Source organism: Gracilinanus agilis, chromosome 2, assembly GCF_016433145.1.
Source record: "Gracilinanus agilis isolate LMUSP501 chromosome 2, AgileGrace, whole genome shotgun sequence".
In the NCBI taxonomy this organism is placed as follows: Eukaryota; Metazoa; Chordata; class Mammalia; order Didelphimorphia; family Didelphidae; genus Gracilinanus; species Gracilinanus agilis.
Genome location: NC_058131.1, coordinates 436,710,473 through 436,738,438, shown reverse-complemented (window position 1 = coordinate 436,738,438; position 27,966 = coordinate 436,710,473). Strand labels below are relative to the sequence as shown.

General features: G+C 34.6%; 1 protein-coding gene across 2 annotated transcripts in view; it reads left to right on the top strand.

Moving 5' to 3' along the window:
- Nucleotides 1–27,966, top strand: part of PACS2 (phosphofurin acidic cluster sorting protein 2) — a 373,380-nt gene that overhangs the window by 207,055 nt on the left and 138,359 nt on the right. For both annotated transcript variants that reach the window (XM_044664723.1, XM_044664722.1), the window contains exons 6-8: nucleotides 8,625–8,698; nucleotides 10,391–10,471; nucleotides 19,932–19,991. In XM_044664723.1, the coding sequence (XP_044520658.1) occupies nucleotides 8,625–8,698; nucleotides 10,391–10,471; nucleotides 19,932–19,991 (215 nt within the window). The remainder of the gene's footprint in view (nucleotides 1–8,624; nucleotides 8,699–10,390; nucleotides 10,472–19,931; nucleotides 19,992–27,966) is intronic.

Genomic DNA, 27,966 nt, shown 5'->3' with positions numbered 1-27,966 from the left:
AAGCTTGTGTTGATTTTCAATCAAAAGGTAGACAAAGGAGAGTTAATCCTGTCCTCACAATCTAGTGAGGTACTAAATAGGGGTACTTAAGTCATTGTTAACCAAAGCTTTAACTCCAACTAGGCAAAGAGAAAAAATGATTCCCTTTTCACAAGTGTAAACTGAGAATAGACAAAGAGAACCAAGAATTTCCTTTCACAGGTCCAGATTACTGAAAGTTCAGTAAAAGTGAGAGAAGAGAAAGTGGATACAACAAATATACACTGATTTCTCAAGGAGTTTAGCCATGATTAGAAGATAAATATAGGATAATAGCTATCTGATCAACTGGGTTTTATTTTTTAAAGGATGAAGGAGGGAAAGCAGTATATTTTTAAGCAGTTGGGAAGGAATCAGTACAATATTGAAAGTGGAAAACAAATGCTAAGTGCAGTAAGTAAGAACATTTGAGTAGTTGAAGTGGAATTATGTCAAGTAAATTTGAAAAACTAAGCTGTAGCCAAACACTTAAAATATCAATTAAAATATCAATCTGAGAAGTTTGTTTTCTCTCCCTGAACCAGTTTGAAGTTAGTGATGATTCTTTTCCAGGAGAGTAGTAATATGGTCAGACCTGTGCTTAAGAATTGTTTTGGTAGCTCTGTAAAAGATGGATTTGAGAGAGGAGAGTTTGGAAGCAGGTAGACAAGTTAATAGATTGTTCTATGGTATATGAATGTCACAGAAAATTATTATGCATTAAGAAAGCAAGGATATGGGAGAAACATGAAATGTTACAATTTAGAGCTAGTAGAACCAAGAAAACAATATATACGACTACAGCTATATAAATTGAAATAACAACAGCAAAGCAAACAAAATTTTATGATTATAATAATAAGGTATAGTCCCAAAGGAAAGATAAGAGAATGCCCTCTTTTAATTTTTTTTTTGCAGAGATAGAGTGTTCAAAATACTACTTTTTATGTTAGACTTGATTTGTTGACTAATAATAAAAATAATAGCTAAAATGTATATAGCATTTACTGTGTTCCAGGCACTGGGCTAAACACTTTACAACATTATCTCATTATCACAACAACCCTAGGAGGTAGATCTCCATTTTACTGATGAGGAAACTGAGACAAGCAGAGATAAAACATTTTGCCAAGAATAATACAGATAATAATTGTCAGAGGCCAGATTTGTACTTAGATCTTTCTGACTCCAGGTCTAATGCTCTATTCACTCTGTTACCTAGCTTTCTTTCCCCTCTCTCCTTTTAAAAATTTATTATCTGATACAGTTTTTGAGAGGCAGGCTATATGGGAAATGTAAATGGTATAAAAGCTAAAGATGGCAATACAAATTGTTGATGATGATGATGTTGAAATTATTGCAGTAGTTCATGCAAGAACTTGTAAGGGGGGCATCTGGGTAGCTCAGTGGATTGAGAGCCAGGTCTAGAGATGGGGGGTCCTAGGTTCAAATCTGGCCTCAGACACTTCCCAGCTGTGTAATCCTGGGCAAGTCGCTTGAACCCCATTGCCTACTCTTACCACTCTTCTGCCTTGGAGCCAATACACAGTATTGACCCCAAGATGGAAGGTAAGGGTTTAAAAAAAAAAAAACTTGTAAGGTAAAGGCATAAATACTAGAGATATTGTGAGGGTAGAATTGATATAACTTAACTGATTAGATGTTATGGGAATTGAGAGAGGAAAGGTCTGAATTCAAGATTGGCTCTAAGGCATTGCTTTTTTTTTTTGTTTAAGGATAGGAGAGACATGAACAGGTTTGTAAGCATCAAGAAGGAAGAAGTTAGGAGGGTATATTACAAGGGTTGGTATGGCAAGAAAGACAACCTCTTTATCTGAGAGGACTTGTAAAAGAAGAACCGTGGGGAGGGGAACAGGGAGCCAAGATGGCAGAGAAACAGCAAGAATCCCCCTGATCTTTCCCAAATTCCCCTCCAAACAAATTTAATAACTCAAAACTAATTCTGGAGCAGGAAAAGAATGAAATATTTTTTGTCCTAGGACAATTTAGAAAGTTGTCAGGAAAGATCTGCCCACCCTGGGCCTTGAGTGAAGCACAGAATGACAAATCAGCAATGACTTCTAAAGTTTTAGCCCACAGATAATAGGTGGATCAGACAACTGGTCAGAAGGTGATTATGGGGGTCCCTTTGCTGGCACTACATGTAGGATTCTGTTGCATTACCCATACTCAGATTCAGGTTGCAGTCCTGGATCACAGTCCCAGAGCAAGTTGTAGTAGTAGTAATACACATGAGCTTACAGCTACAGGGGAGGTGAGACTGGTCACAGTTCCAGGGAAGAAAAGAGTGCTTGTGACCCCTGATAAATTAGAGCAGAGACCAGGAGAGTGGTAAAGACACCTCTCCTTAGATCATATCAACCTGGAAGAACTGAAAACTTATAGATCCCGAAAACTAGCTCTGAAAGCAGTTGTTTAAAAACCTAAGCTTAGAATAGTATCCCTTGCACCTGGGAGTAGAGCCCAACTTTCAACAGCTTTTTTAAGTTAAAAGTTAAGGAAGAGTGTCACAAAATGAGCAAAAATCAAACAAAAAAAAATCACCATATAAAATTATTATGGAGATAGGGAAGATTAAAAAAAAAAACCTTAGTAGACAACAAAGTTAAAAATGTTGCATCTAAAGCCTTTCTTTAAAATGCAGATTGGTCTTAGGCCCAACAAGAATTCCTAGCAGAATTTTAAAAGACTTTTAAAAATCAAATAAGAGAGGCGGAGGAAAAATTGGGAAAATAAATAAAAATGATGCAAGTAAATCATGAAAAAAGATCAAGCTTGGAAACAGAAAAAAAATGAAAAAAATAACACCTTAAAAAGAGGATGGACAAAATAGAGGTAAAAGAAGTTCAAAAATCCCCTGAAATGAAGTCTTTAAAAGACAGAATTGGCCAAACAGAAAAAGAGTTACAAAAAAATCCTGTAGAAAAGAACTCTTTAAAAAGTAGAGTTGGTCAAATGGGAAAGGAGGTTATAAAAACTCACTGAAAAAATAATATTTTAAAATTTATAATTGGACATGTGGAAGCTAATGACTCCATGACACATCAAGTTCCCCCCCCCAAAAAAATCAAAAGAATTGTTTTTAATTAGGAGAAAATCTAAGAGAGCTCATTGGAAAAAGAATTGACCTGAAAAATAGATCCAGGAGAGATAATTTAAGGATTATTGGTCTTTCTGAAAGCTTGATTTAAAAAAGAACTTAGACATCATCTTTCAAGAGATTGAAAACTGCTATGATATTATAGAAGCAGAGAGTAAAATAGAAATTGGAAGAATCAACTGATCATCTCCTGAAAGAGATCCCCCCAAAAAAACTCTCAGGAAGATTATAGCCAAATTCCAAAATTCCCAGATCAAAAAGAAAATATAGTAAGCAGCCAGAAATAAGTCAAATATTGTGAATCCACAGTCAGGATAAGACAAGATTAGGAGTTTATATATTAAAGTATCAGAGGGCCTGAAATATAATATTCTGAAGGACAAAAGAGCTAGGATTATGACCAAGAATATCCTATCCTGCAAAACTGAGTGTAATCCTTCAGGGGGAAAAATGAGTATTCAATAAAATGGAGGACTTCCAAGCATTCCTGATGAAAAGACCAGAGCTGAATAGAAAATTTGACTTTCAAACGTAAGAGAAAATAGGAAGTATAAAAAAGGTAAACAGAAAAGAGAAGTCATAAGGGTTTCAATAAGGTTAAACTGTTTACATCTCTTATTGGGAAATGGAGACTTGTAACTCCTAAGAACTTTATCATTATTAAGGCATTTCGTTGTATGCATAAACAGAGGGCAAGAATGTGATTTGACTATGATGAGATATCTAAAAAAGTAAAATGAAGGGGTGAGAGAGTGCACTGGGAGAAGGGAGAGGTAGAATGGGGTAAATTATCTCACATAAAAGTAGTATGAAAGAGCTTTTACAGTGGAGTAAACAAGGAAGGTGATGAGGGGAGTGTTTGCACCTTACAGTCATTAGAATTGGTTCACAAAAGGAATAACATACACTCAGTAGATATAGAAATTTATCTTACCCTAGAGCTATGTTGGTGAAGCCATGGCATAGGTGCCCAAGTGTGTCAGGGGTAACCACTCCAATACTACTTTCCAGAGCACCCAAAGACATTTTTCACATGCCCCACTCCTCTGCCCAGCAGATGAATCACTTCCCCCCTCCACTCTCTGGGGTAGCAGGAGGTTCATGGGCAGTTTGAAAGTGCAGTTTGGGCATGTGGTTTTGAAAATGTTCGTCAACACTGCCCTAGAGGAAAGTAACATGGAAAGGGATAGGAGGGAATGACAGCAGGGAAGGCAGATTGGGGGATGTAGTAGTTAGAGGTATGAACAGGTTGAAAGGAGAGAAAGTGGGATAAATAGGTGTTAAAATAGGATAGAGGGAAATACATAGTAATCATAACTGTGAAAAAAGTTTACAAATTTCTCTAATAATGGTCTCATTTCTCAAATACCTACAGAAATGAGCCATGGGTATAAGAATACAAGTCATTCCCCAATTGGTAATTAGTCAAAAGATATGAACAAGCAGTTTTCAGCTGAAGTAATCAAAGCTATCTGTAGTCATAAAAAAATGCTCTAAATCACTATTGATTAGAGAAATGCAAATTAAAACAACTCTGAGGTACCACCTTACACCTATCAGATTGGCTAGTATGATAGCAAAGGAAAATGTCACATATTGGAGAGGATGTGGGAAAATTGAGATATTAATGCATTGTTGGGAATTGTGAATTGATTTAACCATTGTGGAGAGGAATTTGGAACTATACCCAAAGGGCAATGCCACTACTAGGTCTTTATTCCAAAGAGATAAAAAAACAAAAAGGAAAAGACCCTATTATTACAAAAATATTTATAGCAGCTCTTTTTGTAGTGACAAAGAATTGGAAAGTGAGAAAATTGAGGAAAAGTTGGACAAGTTGTGGTTATAATATGGTTGTGATTATAATGTAATGCTATTATGCTTTAAGAAATAACCAGCAGGATTTGATTTGAGATAATTCTGGAAAAACTTATATAAACTTTTGCAGAGTGAAGTGAGCAGAACCAGGAGAACATTGTACACAGTAATAGCAATATTGTACAATGAACAACTGTGAAGAATGTGTCTTTTTTCAGTAATATGCTAACTCAAGATAATCCCCAAGGACTCAAGAAAAATGCCACCTGCCTCCAGGGAAAGAACTGATGGAGTCTGAATCTAGACCAAAGCATACTACATTTAATTATCTTCATTCTTTGTTTTTTCGAGTTTTCTTTCACAAATGTTTCAATATGGACAAATATTTACATGATTTTATATGTAAAATATGTCTATCATATTGCTTGCTATGTTACAGAATGGGTATAGGGAAGGGTGAGGGATATGTCAGGATTCAAATTTTTTTAATGTTAAAAAGTGCTTTTACATGTAATTAAGAAAAAGTATATTAAATATTATAATTGCAAAAGATGAGCTAGAGGGAGGTGAATGATGACAGAGAAATGTGAGATAAGAAGGGAGAAAATGGCCTGTTTTTTTGTGTTGTTGTTGTTGTTGTTTTTATTGAGCTAAGAAGAATAATCCCCTGCTATGTGGGTAAAGCTTTAGGAGAGAAGTTTGGTACAGTAACTATGTTGAGTTGTTAGAAAATCAATTAGACAAGTGTATGGATTGCTGACATTTGTAGTGGACTGTCAACATAGTTTACAGTCAGCTCTCCAGGACTGGAGTTTAGCAAGGCATGTGTGAGAAAAGGACAAGGGATGAAAAGAATAGAGGATAGTGTAGTCAAATTGGTTCACTGAAGAGTCAAGATTCGGATGGGGAAAGGAAGAGAATGTAGCCAAAACAGGGATTGATGACTTAAGAAATACTTAGGAATGGAGGGGCTAGAGGTCATGATGAACAGTGACAAACAATAGAAGGGGGAAGTCACAGAGCAAGATCTGGTTACTTGTTTTGTACTATAGGCTTGCCTTTGGCAGTCTGGTAAAGCCTGTAGACTCCTTCTTATATGATTGTTTTTAAATATTGGAATGTAGTTAAAATCTTCACATCTCCTCTGAAATTTATCCACAACCCTTTTCCCCTTTGATGGTTCATGGACTGTTGGTAAAGGGGAAGATGGAATGATCTATGTGGTTTTGATCAGATAATATGTTTTCAGAGTTCTTGATACTGAAAATCTAACACTTGTAGGTAACAGTGCGTGGAACTTGAGATCAGGTGGAGGAGGAAATAAGTAATGGAAGCTGAGTCGAATAAAGAAGTCTTCCTATTATATCCTTCATAACCTGTGTCCATGCTACCTCTCTAGGCTCATTTAACATGACTTCTCTCATACTCTATTTTTAACCAAACTGGCCTGGTCACTGTTCCTTTTCAATATTTTTTTAAATTTTCAATATTTTTAATATTTTCCTATTCAGTATTTTAAAATAAGATTAATTCCTGGTTTATAGATTTCTTTCTCCACTTCAACTCCTGCCTTTGTACAAGGGGAACTTCAGCATAAATGTTGATGGTTTCTTTAAATATTCTAACTTACCAGTTCCTCAAACAACTTAAGTCCTATGCCATTTCTACCATCTAAGTGTCCTACTTCCATGTTCAAGAACTCCAAAATTCCCTTATCTGACAATAATCTTTAATCATTCTTCTTCTCCCTATGCTTTCAGGAAACCCTAACTCTGTTCTTTGTCTTCTAATCCTTCTACTGCTTAGTCAGTATTTTCCCAGACCATCAGATCTTGATCTCTTGGTGTACCAGCTCAACTCCCCTTCACTCCTGTCCTGTTGCTGATCATGTCTTCCCAACCAGTCTTCTGCAACACACTTTACTGCTTCTTTTGCTCCTACTCTCATACTATTGAGTGGAACAGAAGGAAATCACAAAATCCTGCTGAATGGTTCCTCTACAGATTTATGTTATCTAATTTGAATTGAGGCTCACTAAAAGGAAGTCCTTTTATTGATTCTCTGTCCCATTCACCATAGCAACAGTTCCTTAGCTTCTCTAATGAAATCTTTTAACTCCAACTCTAGTTTTTGTTTGTTTTAGTGCTGAGATAATGCTTAACTAGATTGTGGAGGGCTATTATATTTAATTTAACTAAATTTTTTGCCACCACATGAGATTCTTGTTTTAAATATAGCCTCAGATACTTTTTAGCTGTGTGACGCTGGGTAAGTTGCTTATCCCCAATTGCCTAGTCCTTACTGCTTTTCTGCCTTGGAAGCAATACTTAGTATCACTTCTTGGACATAATATAAGGGTTAAAAAAAAATCAATACAGGCCATCAACTTCTCTGCAACTTATATAATAGGGAGCTACATAGAGCCTCAAGAATTTCAGTTTAATATTTGCCACTACTTTCAATACCTTCTGACTTTCTTTCAAAAAGCATTACATATATATGAGGAACTTCACAGTAATCTACTACCTTTTAACAAACTCATTTCTTAATACTGAATCATATATTCAAACATCTATTTCACCATCCTCTCCTTTTCTCACTTTTCATTGATATCAGTATACTCACTTGACTTATAGACTCTTGTGAAGTATTTTTGTTACTGTTTGAGAATTTCTATGTTCTTCCTGTGCAACAAATGTTATTCAATAATTAGTCTTTATATCTTGTTCAGTTATGTCTTTCTTGGTCTATTTCAGTGGTTCCCAAACTTTTTTGGCCTACCACCCCCATTCCAGAAAAAATATTACTTAGCCCCCTGGAAATTAAATTTTTTAAAATTTTAATAGCAATTAATAGGAAAGATAAATGCACCTGTGGCCATCACTGCCTCTCTGGATCACTGCAGCACCCACCAGGGGGCGGTAGTGCCCACTTTTGGAATCAATGGTCTATTTGCTTATCTTCAAAGTTTCATTATAAGGCAAAATAACTAGATATTTCATAAAATGATTTTTTTTGCCACTAGATACACAATGACATCAAATTATTTACTGCTCTGTGGATTGCCAGAGAGCCATCCTTCCATTTTGTTTCAACTCATTTAAATCTTTGATTTTATTTATAGCAAAACGGTTAATATGTGTGTGTTTCAGTTCCTACTACTGTATATCTCCTCATTATTTGTTAATGAAAAAGAAATTCATATTTAGGGTGCCAATGCTTATTAATGTTAAATTAATATTTATAAACTAAAAAATGTCATTTTTATTATTCTCTACTCCCACTTTCACCATTTTACCCTAATGAGGCATCAGAATAATAAATTTATGTTACATATTCTTATGCTATTTTCTAAGTGTTTCATGTATACTAATCTTATGGCTCAAGTAATTTATAAATTTCTCAAGGGTAGAAACTTTTTCCTTTTCAAGTTTTTTCTCTTTTCTATCCCAAACTGTGCTGGCTTTATATAACACACTCAGTAAAGACTTGTTGATAGGTTGATTGAAGTGCTGACAAAATAACAAATTTTGGAAGAAAGATACCAATCTTTGTTATATTGACAACTTTTAGAAAGTTAGCTTTAAAATCTCTACGCATGTGAAAAATAATGTGTCTAATTGAAAAAGACTCTTAGGTACTCATTGTTTTCTTTCTTGATTCACAGATAACTATTCTGAAGAAGAGTATGAGAGTTTTTCTTCAGAGCAGGAAGCCAGTGATGATGCTGTCCAGGGACAGGTACTTCACCCTGCAATGTGCCAGAAGTTATATTCTAATATGGAAAAGATTACTGTCAAAAAATTCATTCCAACTTATTAAATGATTTAATAGCAACAGTATTGAAAAACAAATAATAAAAAATAGAACACATCTATGGATAAGATCATGGCATAATGCTATTTCCTATAGAACCTATCAAATTAATTATCTTATAAAGTGCTTCCTAAACTATAAAGTGACTTATAAATATTAACTTCCATCATTATTATTATTATTTGTCTTGAGATATCAAATTGTATTTTGTATCAGTTGTCACATATATACTTAGGAATCCTGACTACTTAAGATCTTCTTTCTTTTTTTAGTCTTTCTCTCAAGTAGTCCCAAAATTCTGGCAACCTTTACCCAGTTTTCCACCTGAGAGGCTCTAATGAGGTAGATCAATCATTTTAAGAGAATGAATTAGATTCTAACCATGATTCTACCACTGGGCTAATTATGAAATCCTAGTAATCCATTATTCACTTATTTAGCCTCCTTATTTTCACATAATCTTTATTTTTTTAAGTGATCATAGAGATTCAATGAAAATAAATGATCTTTCAAACACCTTGATATCCTTGGGTAAAAAGCAGTTAGGAGTAACAGTAGTAGTACATAAGACAAAATAAATATAGAATACTATATCTCCCTCTGTAACCATTTAGTGGTTTTTAAAGTAAAATCTCATCATTCTTCATAAGTTCTGAAACTGGTTTTAATATTTCTACGATAATAATATCTCCTGAACTAAAGTTTTCTTTTGATGTCTTGGAATTTCATAGAGAAGATCCCAGGCTATTAAAGTCTAGAGCAGGCTGACCCAGATTGCGACTTATCAGACTGAACTGGGGAGTGTGGATCCAGACTGTGTTTCTGTCTTCTGAAAGGCAGCCCAGCCAGTTTCAGAAGGGCTTATCACTGGAAGCTGGAAAACCAGGAAACAGATTTTTTTTTCAACTCAAACAACTCATATGAATTAGATAACAGTCCACAAAAGATTATCTTCCACAAGCTTGCCTTCCACCAAAGATTTTAATTCCATATGTTTTCCATTTGTCCTGTCAATAATAATCTGCATCTTTAAATAGCTTTAAAGTGACATGTCCCTTAAGTGACATTAAGCTCTGACATAGTTCTTTGAAAATTCTTCCTTTTGTGCACAATAAGCAGATTTGGGACTTTCTTAAGATAGCAGATTATTTTAAATTGGTTATTTGAGGATCATATATTTATATCCAGAAAGATTTTCAAAGGCCATTTAATCCAGGTCTCTCATTTTATAAATGAGAAAACTGAGTTTCAAAAGGGTTAACTAATTTGCCAAAGGTCACATAGGTAGTTAGGAATCAGAGGCAATATTTTAACCCAGATCCACTGACTTTAGAGTCATTGCTTTTTTCCACTCTACCACATTTTCTCTTGATATTTAATTTTTCTTTTGCCTTGCTGATTGATATATCTTGTGTAGAGACTCCTTATGGTTCTCTTTTAAGAGATGAATGATCTTCTGAGTGCTTTGATAACATTCCTACTAATCTAGGAAGTTTGAAACTCAAAATTTACATTGGATTTATGCTACATAGTAGCACAGATTACAATTTCTTTTGTATAATAGTTTTTATGAGTAAAACAAGAATTTTTATATGATTGACTTCTGTGTTTCTGTAGGATTTGGACGATGATGAGTATGATGTGGGGAAACCAAAGAAACAGCGGAGATCGATAGTAAGAACGACGTCCATAACCAGGGTCGGTGGAAATTAGTTTTACTAACACTGTGTATGAGGGGCTTTGCCCAGCCTGTACTTAAAGCTGGTGAGCTCTACAAGGCTGAATTTGGATTTGAAAAGAGGGCAAATTAGGAGAAAGAAAAAATCCTATCTGGCTGAATATTTGAGAACAAGTTTCATAATAGTAATCCTAGGATTAAAAAGGTATAGGCATCTGCCTATTTGTTTTTATATCTGAAAAATCTCAAGACCTCCAAGTGACATTCCCTGATCTGAGATAAGATAAAATAACTTTTTAACGCAAATGAAGATCATCATTTCACTATCTGCCTGCAACCTAAAGAATAGGTGGTTAATAGAGCTCAGTCTGGGAAGCTATTCTGTGACAAAGCATTAGATGAGAAGTCAAGAGATAGTCCATTCTAGTACCAGATCTGCTCTCAGTTTCACTCAGTGACCTTGCTGGGTAAATCATTAATTCCTTATTTTCTCCATCTACAAAACAGTAAAAATACTTGCTCTATAACCCTTCTCACAGCTACGGTATGTGAGGAGCTTTGTATTCCTCAGAAGAATGATATTTGTGCACTAATTCGTTCATCTTTTAAGATAGTCAGTTTTTTTAACAAAGCCTATTCACAGTACTTAAGGCATTTATTTTGTATCAGTTTGTGTTCATAAGAAAGGTACCAAATGTATGTATTATATTTGATTTCAATTTGGGCTTAGAGATGACATTTAATTCTTGATCATTGATAGCTTTAAAATAAAGAAAATACTTGTGTTTGAGAGCATGTTGCTTGGAAATTCTTCATGGCAGCACATCCATTAAGTTCCTTTCCAAGTTCCAAAAGAGCTAATGACATGTTAAGTTCACCAATGTCTCCTATCTGGGTTTTTTTTTTAAATGTACATCTTTTGATCTCGGCCAAAACTAGTTTGTAGTGATACTAAAGAGAAAGCTAAATAGAAGATATTTATATCTAGAGACTTACCTAATTTGTTCTTTCCTAATTATCCCTATTATATAATGTACTGGCGGCTGAGGGTAAGGTATTAAAAGTTTTGTTGTGCAAAATATTGTCCTGGTTATAGTGACCAGTAGTAATAGAAATGCAAGTTATATTGTGGTGATATTGCTTTCCAAGGCAAGGGTGGGGCAGGTATCAAAGATAGATCAGGATTCTGTATTTCTGTTCCTCCAACTTCATACACTTCTTGTTGAATCACCATGAGAAGAATGAATAAATGATGACCATTTTGGAAAACTTTCCCTGTGTCACTATTTTCTTCTCACTGTATCAGTACTATCTCTTATTCCATTCTAGTGTTATAGCAAAAGTTTCTCAATTCCCATGAAAATCCAAATCCTAACACAATTTAGAGTTATACTCAGTGGTACTCAGTATAGCATCTCTTTATCTTGGAGAAAATTAAAGAGTTTTTGAAAATTCTTTTTCCTATTTATGGATTAACCAAAATCCAATCTATTTATTTAGACCCTTAAAAATAAATTTCTTGACCTTTTCCATGTACTCAGATGAGAATTGCTTTATTATTATTGTCCTTCAGGATTCAGTACAAGCTAGAAGAATAGACTCGAGGAAACTTTATTAAGGAATGAGTCATTTCTAAAAGTAAGAAAACCTGGAAATGAACTCCTTCTATTTCTGTTTCTAAACCAATGATCAGCATACAACCAGAAATCCTTAAAAATATTCAACTATAGTAAGTGCATTGAAGTAACTCTTTTGTGCTTAATGTGTCTGAAAGAAATTTGGTTCTTTCTAAGGTTAGTGCCAGCACCATTTACCAGCATGAAGCTGAAAGAATGCCCCATCTCCCCACATAATGGAATTGATACAGCACAATAAATACATGCAAGAGCAATATAAATGGACCAAAATGTTACTCAGAAATCACCAGTAAACTAAATGAAACCTTAATTCTTTCCTTCTAAAGTAAATTAATATTTCTTAAGATTGAATATCTCTTGAGGCAGAATTTTGCATTTCATTTTTATTTCATCATACAAAATTATAGCTAGTAGAGATCTCCAAAATCTTCTAGTTGAGCCCTTGCCTTTTGATGCCTGAGTATTCCTTATCTTTCTAAGTGGAATTTTAAAAAGCAAGTGCAAACATGAATGATTGGTAAAATTCTTTATTCATCTTTGCTGCATTGGATAGTGAATTAACATGGAAATTTGATACCACCTACTCTCAGCATCATGCTTGTCTTGTAATTTTATATACATTGCTAATTCTGGAAGACAGAAAATGCCTTAAAAGCAAAAGAAATTGCATTTTTCTTTGATTAGTGCCTTTATTTTAAGACATTTTTCTGTTGCCTGATAGAAGTTGGCATACTTCAATGATCTTGTATTCTAAAAATTAAGGTTTATAAAATAAAATTCTTTTGTTTGTCATTTCAAAAGAATGAAAAAATCCACACAATAAAAGGAAATTTTGATTTTTACATAGGTTGGGTAAGATATTTTACTAATTAAATGTGAATTTATAATAAATTGCATTTAAGTGGTATGTTAATTATCACAACCCCTCTAAGTCATATAAAAGACAAAAAATGGCTCATCCTGAGTTTGTTTCTGAATGGGGCATAATATGAAGCTAAGGATTAGTAAATAAAACTACTTTTCTTTTATTTGTTAATTGCAGAAACTGGCTCTTTCACTGATTAGATTTACACATCTTAATATTATAGCTGATGGCTCCAGTTGCTTTTGAAAATTCTCTTTAGTGTTTTTGGATTTTTGAGAAGTAAATTCCAATTAATAAAGATATTAGAATATTTAACATATTTGCCACTGTTTAAGCCTTAAATGCAGCTCCAAATGTGACTGTCTTAGGCACAAGAAGAAAAAAATATGGTCTTGGGAGAAAGTTGGATTTCATCTGATTAAGCGCAGTGCACCTTAAATACCAGCAAACATGGTAAATTTGTTTTTACACTAACATTAGTTCATATGTTAATACACTTAGCTTCTCAAATGTCTTGACTAGAAAGTGTTTAAAACATTACTTTGCTATAGAATTTGTCAAGTTTGGGTAGAAATTATGCCTCTGATTTATTTCAGAGTTCTTTCCTATACTCATAATGGAACTAGGGATTTGCTTCAGAGCAAACTTTTCCAACATCAGTTTTTACCTAGTAATTTTCACCTGTCATTTAAATTTTATTCTATTTTTAAGCAATTGTTATAATTAATGGTATAATTTAAATATACCTATTGGTCTAAAAATAAAAATGTTAACTTTTTAAAATAGAAATGCCTCATTTTAAATAAAGTATACAATAAGGCCATACTTCCATAATTTTTCTTAATCATACCTGATTGCTAAATTTTTGCTTCTATTGATTTTAAAAAGTTTTAATCACTTCACCTTAGCCCTTTCTATCTGTTCACATTCTAACAGTTTATATTGAGATGAGTGAATTTTCAAAACAAATTCTCTTTTAGCAAAAAAGGTATGTTTTCCTTCAGAAGGAGCATCTGGGGCATTCTTTTGTTGAAAATATTAGTTTAGTAAGGAATCAGATCATAATCTAGAAGAAGTATAACATGTTATTGAAGACAATTTCTTATACTTTAAAATCTATCTCAAAGTTAAATTTTTATCTTTGATGCTAACTAAATTCCCTCATTTTATATTCTAGTTGAACAGAAGATGCAAATTTTTCCCTAATAAAGTTTTATTTCATTTTTCTATACATACCTTCATTGTGGTGGATAATCATCCACTATAAGGGGTGAAGTTATACCATATAGGGTCTGTACTCAGCAGCTTTTTTAAAGGATTAGGGGACACAAAAAACTGAAAACTCTCACTATTTGAACTGATGATGGAGACTGGCCCTAAAATTGACCATATATATATATTCCTTTAAAAAATTCTAGATCTCTACTTTATATGTAGGTATAAATACACACACACACACACACACACACACACACACACACACACACACATATATTAAATTTTTAAGCACTTACTGCTAGGTCCTGGAAATGCAAGGACAAAAGTTCCCATTTTCAAGTATTTGATTTTACATTCTGTCTAAAGAGATAGCATATACATACATAAGCACATTAGAGAAGATACATAATGTTTTGAGAGGAAAAGCACTGATAACTGAAGAGATCAGAAAAAGCTTCTTGTAGAAGGTGGAATTTTAGCTGAGTCTTGAAGAAGTAAGGACTCTTATTAAGTAAGGAAGAGATATGATCAGAGGAAAATCACTTTAGTAGTTATATAGTGGACAGATTGTAATTGGGAGAGAATTGTGTCAGGGAGAACAATTAGGAGGCTATCAGATTGGTATAAGAAATAAACAAAACCTAAAGTGGTGGTGTTGCCAGCCTGGGAAACCTCAGAGCAAAGGACATCCTGCTTCCTGAGGCTATGTGAACATTGAGAAGGGGACATATATGAGATATCATTTTGTATATCAGAGGTGAGAGAGTGTGGAGTCAATGACATTACCAAGGTTGTGAACGTGGGAGAATAGATAAATGATGGTGCCTTCATAAGAAATAAGAGAAGTTTGGTGAAGAGAGCGAATTGAAGGTGGATGGAGGGAGAAAGCTAATGAGTTCCATTTTGGACACAATGAGTTAAGATGTATAGGAGACACCTATTTTGAAATAGGCAGATGGTTGTATGGTACTGGAGTTTAGAAAAGTTTGGGACTGTATATGTAGGTCTGGGAATTAGTTATCTTGCAAGATAATTAAATTCATTGGAGTTGATAAGGTCACCAACTAAAAAAGTGAAAGAAAAGGAGTGCCCAAGAAAGAGCCTTGAGATGCAAGCCACAGTTAGAGAATTTAATGTTTGATGATCTAGCAAAATAAAGAATAGCTAAGTAAGAGGAGAGCCAACAAAAACCCAAACAGAGATTATCCAGGAGGAAGGGGCTGGTCAGCAGTGTCAAGCACCTTCTAAAAGTCAAGAAAGATGAAGTTTTAGAAGAGACCATCAAATTTGACATTTAAGAAATCATCGGTGACTTTGGAGAGAACAATTTCACTTGAATTTTGAGAATTGAAAACAGGGTTGAGGAGTGAGAGGAGACGAAGTGGAAGTAGAGATTTTAGACAGGTTTTTTTTTCCTAGGACTTTGGAAGTCCTAGGAAGAAAGGGAAGAGAATTATAGGATGACACTTGAGGACTTAGTAAGGTATAGTAAAGTTTTTTAAAGGACAAATAGCCTTATGCATGAAATGAGAAAAACTGGATAATTGACAGAGAGCTATCTTCTGTAGAAAGTAGAAGGGGATGGGATCAAAATGGATAGGAAGGAGCTCATAGTAAATTGTCCCTTTTTTCTCAGGAAAGGATGAGGTCATTTCTTTAGCTGATTGGGAAGGAGAAGGAATTTTGAAAAGATTTGGAACAGTCTTTGTGATGAGCAGTAGAGAATCTGAGAGAAATAAAATAATCACCTTGTTGCCCAGTTGAGATTACAATTTGTAGTGTAACCATTCAAGCTCATTTTAGTGACTCCCTTCAGTCTTATTTAGCAAAACACAAAGGTAGGAATCAATGAGACCGTTAGTGAGTGTAATCCAAAGTTAGGATTTGTCTAGGCTCAGTGACAAAAAGATATGGCAGCATGAAATTTGAGAGAATTAGAGCCAGCATATTCTTTTGTTGTTCAGTTATGTCATACTTTTTGTGACCCCTGTTTTGGAGTTTTCTTGGCAAAGATACTTAAGTAGTTTGCCATTTTATTCTCTAGCTCATTTTACAGATGAAGAACTGAGGCAAAAATGGCTAAGTGACTTACCCAGGATCACACTGCTGGCAAGTGTCTGAGGCCAGATTTGAACTCAGAAAGATGAATCTTCCTGACTTTATGCCCTGCACTCTATCCACTGTACCCCCTGGCTGCCATATGTTCTTTAGTATGTTCTACATTTTGCCAAATTTGGAAGGTTTGAACTTCAGATGAGAAGAAGTGTTACTGAGGAGTGGAAGCAAAGGATAAAACTGGAAGTAACAATAGGGAATAAGGGATATTCTAACTGCCTTCTAAGATCAGTTTGAAGGGTGATATGAGAGAAATGCAGCCAGTGCTAGAGAAGATGGCTAGGGATACAGGGTCATTTGTCATAGATGTCATTTTTTTCTTAGAGATAGATAAAGAATAAAATTCTACCTCTTTAAAATGAAGACACACTATAATTGTATATATGATTTCATTGATGCTATTAGGGTTTTACATCAGTTGTCAGTATAGAAATTAATTATAAAGTTGGCCTGCATATTCTCCTATCATCATTGGAAAATGAGCAAATAAGACGTTCAGAGCAAAACATCAATTTCTGAGGTTTCATTAATTCTTACAGAGATGTCCCTGGGCTTTAATAAAGTTTATGGTTATTGTTTACTATTCTGTTCCTAACAGATTCTGTTATATTAATAATAGCAATAATGGCCAGTAGGATCATAATTATAAGTAATAAATGGATTTTTAATTATATATTTGAGTGATGTATTAAAGCTGCTACAGAAGAGTATATGGTATGGTAACCCAGTTGAATACATGTGAGCTTTTGAAGACTTATTGAAAAAGAAGAAGAATATTGTCAAGTCAGCAACCATTTAAATGCCTTCCATGTGCCAGGCACTATGTTAAGCACTGTAGATAGAAAGCTCCTTCCCTCAAGGGCCCTTTGTAGTCTAATAGAGGGAGATAACACTGAAGCAACTATTTAAAAAAAGCTATATATAGGAGAAGTTGAGATTCAGAGAGAGGGCACTAATATAAAGGAGGGTCAGAAAAGACTTATAGAAGATAGGATTTCAGGTGAGACTTGAAAGAAACTAAGGAACTAGGGGGAGGAAGTGAGGAAGGAGACCTAGAAGGCATAGAAGACAGCCTGAAAAAAGTTAAGCAATGGAGTCCCTTGTTTGAGGGAGAACAGGTTAACATCACTGGATTACAGGATACTTAAGAGAGGATTTAGATATAAGAATGGAAAGGTATTAAGGAGATAGGTTATAATGGTCTTTAAATATCAATCAGAGGATTTTATATTTGATACTGGAATTAATTAGAGAGCCACTAGTGTTTATTGAGGAAATAAGGCATTCAGAACTGTTCTTTGGGAAAATCACCATGTTGGCTAAGTGGAGGATTGGACTGAAGTGGGGAGAGATTTAAGGCAGACAGTAGCTAACAGGCTATTGGATTAGTTCAGGAATGAGGTAATAAGATTCTCTACTTGTGTTGTAGGAGTGTTGGGTGATAGAAAGAAACATAAGAGAGATTATGAATGTAGAATTAATAGGATGTGCTAACAGATTAAATATAGAGGGTGAGAGAGTGTAAGGAATCTAGGATTCCACTTAGGGTAAGAGCCTTGGTGACAGAGATGATGAAGATGTTCTTACAGTAATAAAGTTAGGAACAGGAAAGGGTTTGGGGGGGAAAGATAAGTTCAGTGCTGGACATTTTTGAGTTAAAATTTTTATTGGCTATCCAGTCGTCTAATAAACTTTTGGAGATGTAAGACTGGAGAAGTCAGGCCTAAATAATTAGATATCAGGATCATCTCATAGAGATAATGATCAAATACTTAGAAGCTGATGAGTTCACAAGCAAAATCATTTAAAATGAAGAGAGCCTAGAATAGAGCCTTGAAGAATACTCAAGGTTGGCAGCTATGAACTAGAGAATGCAGCAAAAAAAGATAGGAACGGGCAGCTGGGTAGCTCAGTGGATTGAGAGTCAGGCCTAGAGACGGGAGGTCCTAGGTTCAAATCCGGCCTCAGACACTTCCCAGTTGTGTGACCCTGGGCAAGTCACTTGACCCTCATTGCCCACCCTTACCACTCTTCCACCTATGAGCCAATACACAGAAGTTAAGAGTTTAAAAAAAAAAAAAGATAGGAACAGATTATCAAGAGTAAGATAGGTAGGAGAAGGCAAAGAAAGGAAAAGGTTTATGAAAGCAGATAATGAAAATCTAGAGAGAAGATTAAGTACCAAGGAGAAAAGGGTGATCAACAAACAATAGAAGAGGCTTCAAAGAGGTTGAGAAAGAGAGAGATTTGAGAAAAGACCATTAGATTTGACAATTAAGGGATCTTTGGTAACTTTGTATAGAGCTGGTTTAGCTGAATGATGAGGTCAGAATCTGGACTGCAGAATATCAGGGAGATTGAAAGGAAAGGAATTGAAGGCACTCAAGGAGGATTTTTTTTGAGGTTAGTAGACATGTGTTTGTTTGAAGGTATCAGGGAAGCAACCAACAGACAAGGAGAGATTGAAAATTAAAGTAGGAATGATAGAGGGAATCTGCTGGAGAAAATAGGATGAAATGAGATCACTTTTGCATATAGTTTGCCAAACTTGGCAAGGAGAATAATCACAATGTCATGTGAGATGAGGGATGAGAAATTAGGAGCTGAGAATTGTGACTGGCCTCTGTTTCTCAAGGAAAATAGCTGTGAGGGTTGATGTCGAAGATAGTGGCAACCATGGCAAATTTAAGGAGAAATCAAAAGTTTTGGAAACACCACTGTAGTGAGTTGGGATAGTGAATCAACTAGGGAGGTATAAAAAGATTACCTTGCCAGAGTGAGTGCCTACTTGAGGTTCTGTCACATAAATAAATATATAGTGGACACCCAGTCAATATGGTTTTCTCATATGGCAGTGAATGAATAGGAACAAAAAGAGTATATTGTATTCCAACTCAAGAGCATATATATTTCTGTTTGAATTATAAGTATAAAGAGGATATTTTAAGGAAAGGAAATAAAGGGCAGAGAAAAATGCCAGTTATAGCTTCAAAAGATGAGAAACTCTTCAACTGATCTTCATTTTAAGGAATCACAGAATTAAGTGAACTTAATGGCTCTTAAGGAACCATTCAGAAGAGTATGTTAACAGTGTTTACTTAGGGTACAAATTGTAAGCTTAAATGGCCATTTTGTGTGCAGATACTTAGATGCTCACTTAATTTTTTGACTTAAATGCTTTTGGATTCAATGTACCAAAGTTTTAGTTTGGGTGATTCTATCAGTAAATGTTGGAATTTAATAAAAACAATATGAAAGAGAAAGTTTGGATAATTCCTATAGACATAAAATAATAAACTCTATTTGCATTCTTCTTCTATGAATTAAGAAACATGATATTCCATATTAATCTGTCCTGGATTTCTGATAGGGTGAAGCTTTTTTTGATGTGACTTTGTGTTCCCAAGTCAAGCTTAGGGGCTTCTCCAACCATAGAGAGTTATCCAGGTGGAATTAGGTACAAATTATCCCTGTTGCAGGGAATAAGGCTCTTCTACATTGAGAATCTTCTATCATCAGTAGGAGAACAGACACTATGGAATTATATGTTTACTAAGTCACCATTTCAAACTGACCTATATTTTGTATATCATAGAAAGAAAACTTTTTTATGAATTCTGATTTTATTTCCTCTTTGGCTTACAGCAACAAAACTTCAAGCAGAAGGTGGTGGCATTGTTGCGAAGGTTTAAAGTTTCTGATGAGGTATGTTAGCTGGATGTTAATTTTTATCTTTTCATCTTAATGAACAATACATGAGTTCACTTAAATAAGCTATTCTTCCCAGATCCCCTTTTCTCTCTTTTTTGGGCCTGTGTTCCTTATCTTTCTTGACCTGCCTTTTTGATGGAGTGTCTTCAAATTAAATAATCAACTTCATAGAATATTGAAGCCAGGTTTGTGATAAATTTTATTTTTATTGATATCTTTTGTTCTAATGTATTGTACTTTTTTCTTTTTTTTATTTAGAATATTTTTCCATGGTTATATGACTCATAATCCCCTTTCTTCACCCTCCCGAAGCTAACAAGTTGTTCCACTGGGTTATACATTTATCATTGTTCAAAATCTATTTCCATGTTGTTCATATTTGCAGTAGAGTGTTCTTTTACTTATGTATTATTCTTGCCTGAATTTATCCTTGCCCTCTCTCCTACCTAGAAAACTATTGCCTCTAACAAAAAGAGGGGGGGAAAGTTCAGCAAAACTAAGACATGATCTGTTTCTGGTAGTAAGCAGTATTCTATACCCATAGGCCCCCACTTTAGAACTGAAGGAAGGGAGGTACATTTTATTAAGCCTTTTCCAAGGCCAAATTTGGTTATTAATTACTATACAGTCTTATGATTCATTTTATGTTATTTGTTTATTTTAAAACCCTTACCTTCCATCTTAGAATCTATACTGTGTATTGGTTCCAAAACAAAAGAACTGTTAAGAGCTATACAATGGAGGTTAAGTGAATTACCTAGGGTCACATAACTAGGAAGTATCTGAAGTCAAATCTGAACCCAGGACCTCCCATCTCTAGGACTGGCTCTCAATCCACTGAGCCACCTAGCTTGCCACATGGTGATTCATTTTAAAGGAATAACTTAGAAATGCTGTGTTCTAGATATAACTTTACTAAATAAATAAACTTATTAAACAGATAATTATTTAAAAGCTTAAAATATGTGAGTTATATATCATAACTCTCCTAATAGGTTCATTGCCTTACCAAAGATATTACTAGCAGAGAAATGTCCTGGGAAAAATAAAATTCTCTAGAGGTAGCTAGGTAGCACAGTAGATAGAGAATCAGATTTGGAATCGAAGCATCTGGGTTCCAATATGAGCCTACTTGTGTGACTATAGGGAAGTCACTTAACCCCAATTGCCTAGCCATTACTGCTCTTCTGCCTTAGAATTAACTAATTCTAAGTCAGAAGGCAAAGGGTTTTTGGGGGGAAAAAAGAAAGAAAGGAAGAAAAGTAAAGTTCTCACTTTGATTTTCCCATGAACTAAGCTTCTTAAGTTGGCAAAATCATTTGGATTCTATAAAAAATGGCAGGGCAAGTTGGGGCACTTAGCAAAGTCAAAAAAATAATCAGGAAATAAGTGAAGAATGACTTGAACTGGCCTACATTTTTGCACTTACTACCCAAGAATGGGAAGGATCAAGCTAAAGGATATGGGAGTAAACCTATTTAAATCACAAAATTTGAAAGATGAAAGTATCTTAGAATTTTCTAATCCAACCTTTACTGTATTTTAACCCCCTGCAATTTTATCCAATCAATTACAGAAAACGTACTGCTCCTTTTACTCGTTCTGAATTATTAGGAAGCTTTTTTTTTTTAAGCTAAAATTTCCTTCTCTGCAACTTTCTCAAGTGCATCTAGTTCTACCCTATGGGAACAAGAAAAACAACTTTAATTCCTTTTCCATTTGATAATCTTTCAAATACTGTCAGATACTGCCATCCAAAGTCTTCACTCTGTCTAAATTTCCCATCTTCTCACCATCCTAGTCTATCATTGCCCCTCCTGAAATGTAATGTGCACAAAGCTGAACATTAAGACACATATGTGTTATGGCCATACTGTAGTTTTCATCTGTCATTTTAAAAAAATCTCTGTGGTTCTGTTAGTATAGCTTAAGATTTTATGTAGTCTTTTAAGTTGCTATGATAAATTGTTGACTTGTATTGAATTCATAGTCCACTTAAAAACGCCAGAATTTTTTTCACTTTAACTTTTGTTTAGATTTGCCTCCTTCATCCTGTACTGTTTGAACATAAATGTAGGACTTAACATTTATCCACATTAAATTACATCATGCTAGATTAGAACTCTACATTTACAGAATTAGAGATTCTGTTGGATTGGATTTCAGAGACCATCTGGTCTAAAACATTTGCCAAAAGAAATTTCCTCTGTAATATATCTAATAACATTTGCTTAAAGACCTCTACTGGGAAGAGGATCCATTATCTCCTGAAGCATCCCATTCTGCTTTGCCGGATATAATTGTTAGGAAGTTAATACTTTTGTCAATTCTAAATGTGCCTGCCAAATAACCTGTATAAGCATCCAGGATTATCTTGTTTGCCCTGTTCCCCACTCCCACCCCTCAAGAGAAAACTAGTTGAAGTTTTAGGAATTTTTTTTTCCACTTTCTCTTATCTATTCAATAAGTAATCATTTTCAGAGTGCCTACTGTGTGCCAGGTACCACCCAGTGCTAAAGATATAAAGACAAGGGAAACAATCTCCATTCTCAGGAAGCCTTTTATCCAAGAAAGAACATGATATATAAGAATATGTAGAATATATAATAAACATAAAATAATTCATTACAAATTAATTATGAAGTGAAGGCACTAACTTTTCTAAGCCTTTCTGTAGATGGCAGTGCTTGAGCTGAATCAGAGGAAGTGATAGATTTGCAAAGGCATACGGGAGTGGTGTCATGTGTGGGGAAGAAAGAGAAGGCCAGTTTGGCAGATCAAGGAGTACAGGAAGAAATATAATATATGACAAGACCTGAAATGTGATCAAGGGCCAGCAGCCAGGTTGAGGAGGACTTTAAAACCCAAAAAAGACATTCATATGCTATCCTATAAGCGGTAGTCACTGGAGTTTATTGATTGGAAGAATGAGATCAGATTTTTTGCTTTAAGGGCAAGGAGACCAAATTAGGAAGCTATTTCAATAAACCAAAGAAAAAATGAAGAAAGCCTATGTCTGAATAATTTGAAATATCACTAAAGGACAAAGTTTGAATTCGTTCTTTCTCATTATGACACTTCCCTTTATTACTCTTGAGCTACTTAATCGTAGGAGTCTTAATTTTAGTTCAAGGAATCTTCCATTCAGTTCAGGGATTCACCCTGCTTGTCTAAGGACTTTACCAGCATTCTAGGTTTGGTCTAGAAAATTTAGTTTAGGAACTCTCTTTGTGATCTAGCAATTCCTCTTCTTAGACCTCTTTATCCAATTCAAATTTCTAGAAGTTCTTGCTTGCCTAGAGGCAAACTTGCCTCTAGACAAAGTTGTGCTGGTTCCACAAAATTTCTTAAATTTTCAGTTCAAGCATTTACACTTGAAAAATCAGGAAACCCAACCATGGCCTTAAACATTAAAATAGAAATCTCGAAAAATCAAAGAATTTTAAAAAGTAAGTCAAAAAAATTGATAAACTAGGAGATTCTTTCTTTGGGAAAAAATAAAGCACAATAAAATAGGTAAGCCATTTGCCAGCACAATTTTGTAAATGAAAGGAGAAAAACAAATTACCAGTATCAAAAACGAAAAAATAAATCACAGACAATGAAGATGAAATCAAAGAAATTATCAGTAACTATTTTTCCCTACTTTAGGTTAATAAAATTCACAGTCTTAACAAATATAGATAAATAATAAATGGGTGAATATTTACAAAAATGTAAACTGCTTGGGTTAACATGATAGGAAATAGAGAATTTATATAATCTTATCTTAGAAATAAGATAAAAAATTATAAATCAATTACCAAAGAAAAAATCTCCAGAATTAGGTGGATTTATAAGCAAATTCTACTGAAAACTTAAAGAAAGATTAATTCCAATATTATATAAACTGCTTGGGGAAAAAATGGGAAAAGAGCCTTTCCAAGTTCTTTATCTGTCAAAAATATGATCCTGATCTCTAGACCAAGTAGAATCAGAAAAGAGGAAAAAACAGTAGACCAATGTCCTTGATGAATTTATATAGAAAAATTTTAAGTAAGGAGGTCACAGCAAAAACATTACACTAAGACCAAGCATTTCACTAGAAACGCAGAACTGGTTCAATATTGGGAAAAGTATAAATGTAGTTGACCATATTAATAAAAAACAAAAAACAAAAATCATGATTATATCAGATGATTTTGATAAGATACAATACTCATTCTTGTAAAACAAAACACCAGAAGGCATAGGAATAAATGGAATTTTCCATAAAACAATAATATCTATCTAAAACCAGGAACCAGCATTTGTAATGGAAATAAGCTAGAAACTATCCAATAAGATCAAGGATAAAGCAAAGATGCTCATTATCACCATTAGGTCTAAGTATTTTACTAAAAGTGCTGGTGGCTATGAAGACAAGAAAACTAAGTTGAAGGAATAAGCATAGGCAAATAAGAAACAAAATTATTATTATTTTTTTTTTTTGCAGATGGCATGGTTTACTTACAGAACACTGTAGAATCAACTATAAAGCACTTAATCCAAGTGGTAGAATGTAAAATTATCAGTATTTCTTGACAAATAAACCTGGTGGAAAGTGATAGAAAAATCCCACTTAAAATAACTGCAAATGTGTAGAATGTAACATTTGGGAGTCTTTCCACCAAGACTTATCTAGGAACTATATGAAGACAATTATAAACCACTCTTTAAACAAAGACAAATCTAAATAATTAGCAAAATAATAATTGCTTGTGGATAGGGCCAAAACAATATAATAAAAACAATAATATTGCCTAACTTAATTTACTTATTCAGTGTCATACCAAAGGATTACTTCATGGAGCTAGAAAAAAAATAATTAAATTAATCTGGAGGAGCAAAAGGTCAAGAATATTGAGAATTAATTTTAAAAAATAGTGGTAAGGAAGTGGCAGTACCATTTCTAAAACAATACTCTAAATGGAAAAAAAATATCATACTGGGAAAGAGAGAGGTTGATCAGCAGAACAAATTAGGTACATGGTATATAAAAGTAAATAAACACCATAGCCTAGGATTTGATAAACCCAAACATCTCAGCTGTTGGAGTAAAAACTGACTTGACAAAAACTGTTGGAAAAGCTGGAAAGCAGTCTGGCAAAAGTTATAGACCAACATACCATAACATATAACAAGGTAAGTTCCAAATGATTATATAATTTAGATATAAAAGATGAAATCATAAGTAAATTTGAGGAACATGGAAAAATTATCTGTCAAATTTATGAATAGGTAGAATCCATGACCAAACAAGAGAGAATAACAGAAGATAAAATGGACATTTTTGATTATATAAATCTAAAAAGTTTTTATACTAACAGAACCATTGTAGCTAAAATTAGATGAGAAGTAAGCAAATGGGAGAAAGCCTTTAGATGTTTGGTTTTTTTTCCTAATAAAGATCTCATTTCTAAGATACATAAAGAAATGATTCAAAGTTAGAAGAATAAGTATTTCTCATTTGATAGTCAAAGGATATGAGTAGGCAGTTTTCAGAGGAAGAAATCTAAGCTATAAATAGCCATATTTAAAACATCCTAAGCAATTAATAATTAGAGAAATGCATATTAAACGATACTGAGATATCTCAGACCCATTAGGTGTGCAAAGTTGCCCAAAAAAGAAAATAGCAGATAATGGAGAGACAACATTAATGCACTGTTGGTAGAGCTATTCAATGATCTAATCGAATTCTGGAAAGCAAATTGAAACCATGCCCAAAAAGCTTTTAAATGGTGTTTACCCTTTGTCTCCAAGATTCCACTACTAGGTCCATAACTCTAAGGAAATAAAGGAAGGAGAAAAAACACCCATTTATACAGAAATATTTATAGCAGCCCTTTTCATAGTGGCGAAAAAGTGGAAACAGAGTGTGCCCATCAATTGGGAAAGAACTAAATAAGTTATGATATATGTGTATTATGGAATACTGCTGTGTTTATCTGATGCAAAGTCAAAAGAACAGAACCAGGAGAAAATTTTATATTTTATACATTAATAACAATATTGTAAGGAAAACTTTGAAACTAATCAACATGATGTAACTAACCACCATACCAGAACTCAAGAAGAAACATGATATCCATCTCCATTTAGAGAGGCAATGAATTTAGAGAACACATTTAAGCAATTTTTTTTGGACATTGCCAATGCAGGAATTTAATTTTTTCTTTGACTCTGTGGGATGGGTTTTATTTTTCTTTCTCAATAGGTGGGGGAGGTGGAGATAGGAAGGAGAGGAATCAGAACTGAAAATAAAATAAAATTGAATTTTTTAAAAATCCGTGCTGATCAATGATATCTGTTTTGGTCTCTTTTAACTACTTTTCATATTCCTCTTTATCAGAACTGCTTTTCTTTGTATCTTCAAAAAGGTGGCTTTTCCTTTCTTTGCTGACTTTTCCCCATTTTTGTTCTTGTAATCTTTTTTATCTTCTCTACCCGGTTTTCCTCTCATATCATAAACTTCACTTACCCTCAAAGTTCCCATCATTTCCACTCCAGGAACCAGTTCCCCTTTGTTGATGACTCAGTTCCAGAAAAGCAGAATTTCATTGGTTCTTCTCTTTTGTGAAAAGGGTCATTTTAATAACAATAAGTTATTAAGTCAGTACTAACTTTAGTAGAGAGAGCATCCCAGAAAATTATGTCTGGATGATTGAATTCTCTGCCTGCTATTTTTACCATACCAGCTTGCGATCTCTTTTGTAAACTCTTTTTCCTTTTTCAGTCCAGGTTATCTTGACTATACTCAGGTGACAATATTACTCCTATTTCTGCCTCAATTGAATCATCCAATTGTTCTCCACCAGGTTTCTATACTCTAGAATTTGGACCTTTAGGTGTGACTCTTCCCCTGAGAGATCTAAACTTAATTCTATTCTTCCTCTACCACTTCCCTCTCTGAACTATAAGAGATCCTGAGAGTTAGTAATTAAGAGTTCTATAATCACTAATCATTGTAGGAAGACCCGAGAGAATGGAAGTACTTTAGCAACTAATATTCTCAGCCTCAGCATCATTAGTTCAAGAAGATATATACAATGTGAAGTAAAGGAATCTAAGATACTGAGTACTTTGTTAAAATGGCTAGAAAGCAAGAGGAGAGAAAGTGTACTAAGAGAGTGAAATGTGTAGGACTGGGGGAAAGAGATGAGAGTATAGGTAGAGAGAGGAAGAGGTAGGCAGGAGAAGCCTAGCATCAGGCAGCAGTGGCACCAGAGATCAGGGCAGCAGCTTTGGGAACTCTTAACCCAGAGACAGTAAGAGGGGGTACAATGGCTCGGAAAGATATTACAGGAGACCTTTTACTGCCTCTAGGCTCAGCTGATGAGTAATTGGCAACACTATTGGCCATACACAGTTATGGGTCACAGTTCCAGGATGGAGAGAAGCATTGTTAGTTTGTCACAACAAAGCAGGGACCCTGTTTCCAAAACAAAGAGAAGATCTAGCACTTGTGGCTACAGAGCACCAGGGACCTTTGCTGGATAAAGACTACAGCACAGACCAGGAGACCAGGAGACCAGGGACCATACCGCTCTATGGATCACACCACCAAACTTGCAGACCTCCAGAAAAGCTTGAAGCTTGGGATATGCAAAATCCAACTTTAATATAAAATTCAAAGTCAAAAAATAGGCTGGAGATATGAGCAAACAACAAAAATTAATTCGACCATAAAAAGCTATGGTGACAGGGAAGATCAAAACATTAACTCAGGCTTTTCCGGGTTAAGATGGCGGCAGAGTAAGAAGCAGCTCTTAACTTCTCCTGACCGAAACACACAAAACTCCTCAAGGGGACATAAAAACAAGTCCAGACGAACGGAGGAACCCCACAACAGGGCACAGCGTGGAAGGTACGTGGAATCCAGACAGTTCCAGGCTAAAAAGGGCTCTCGCTCAATCGCGAGCTGAGCAACCGCCCCACCCCCACCCCC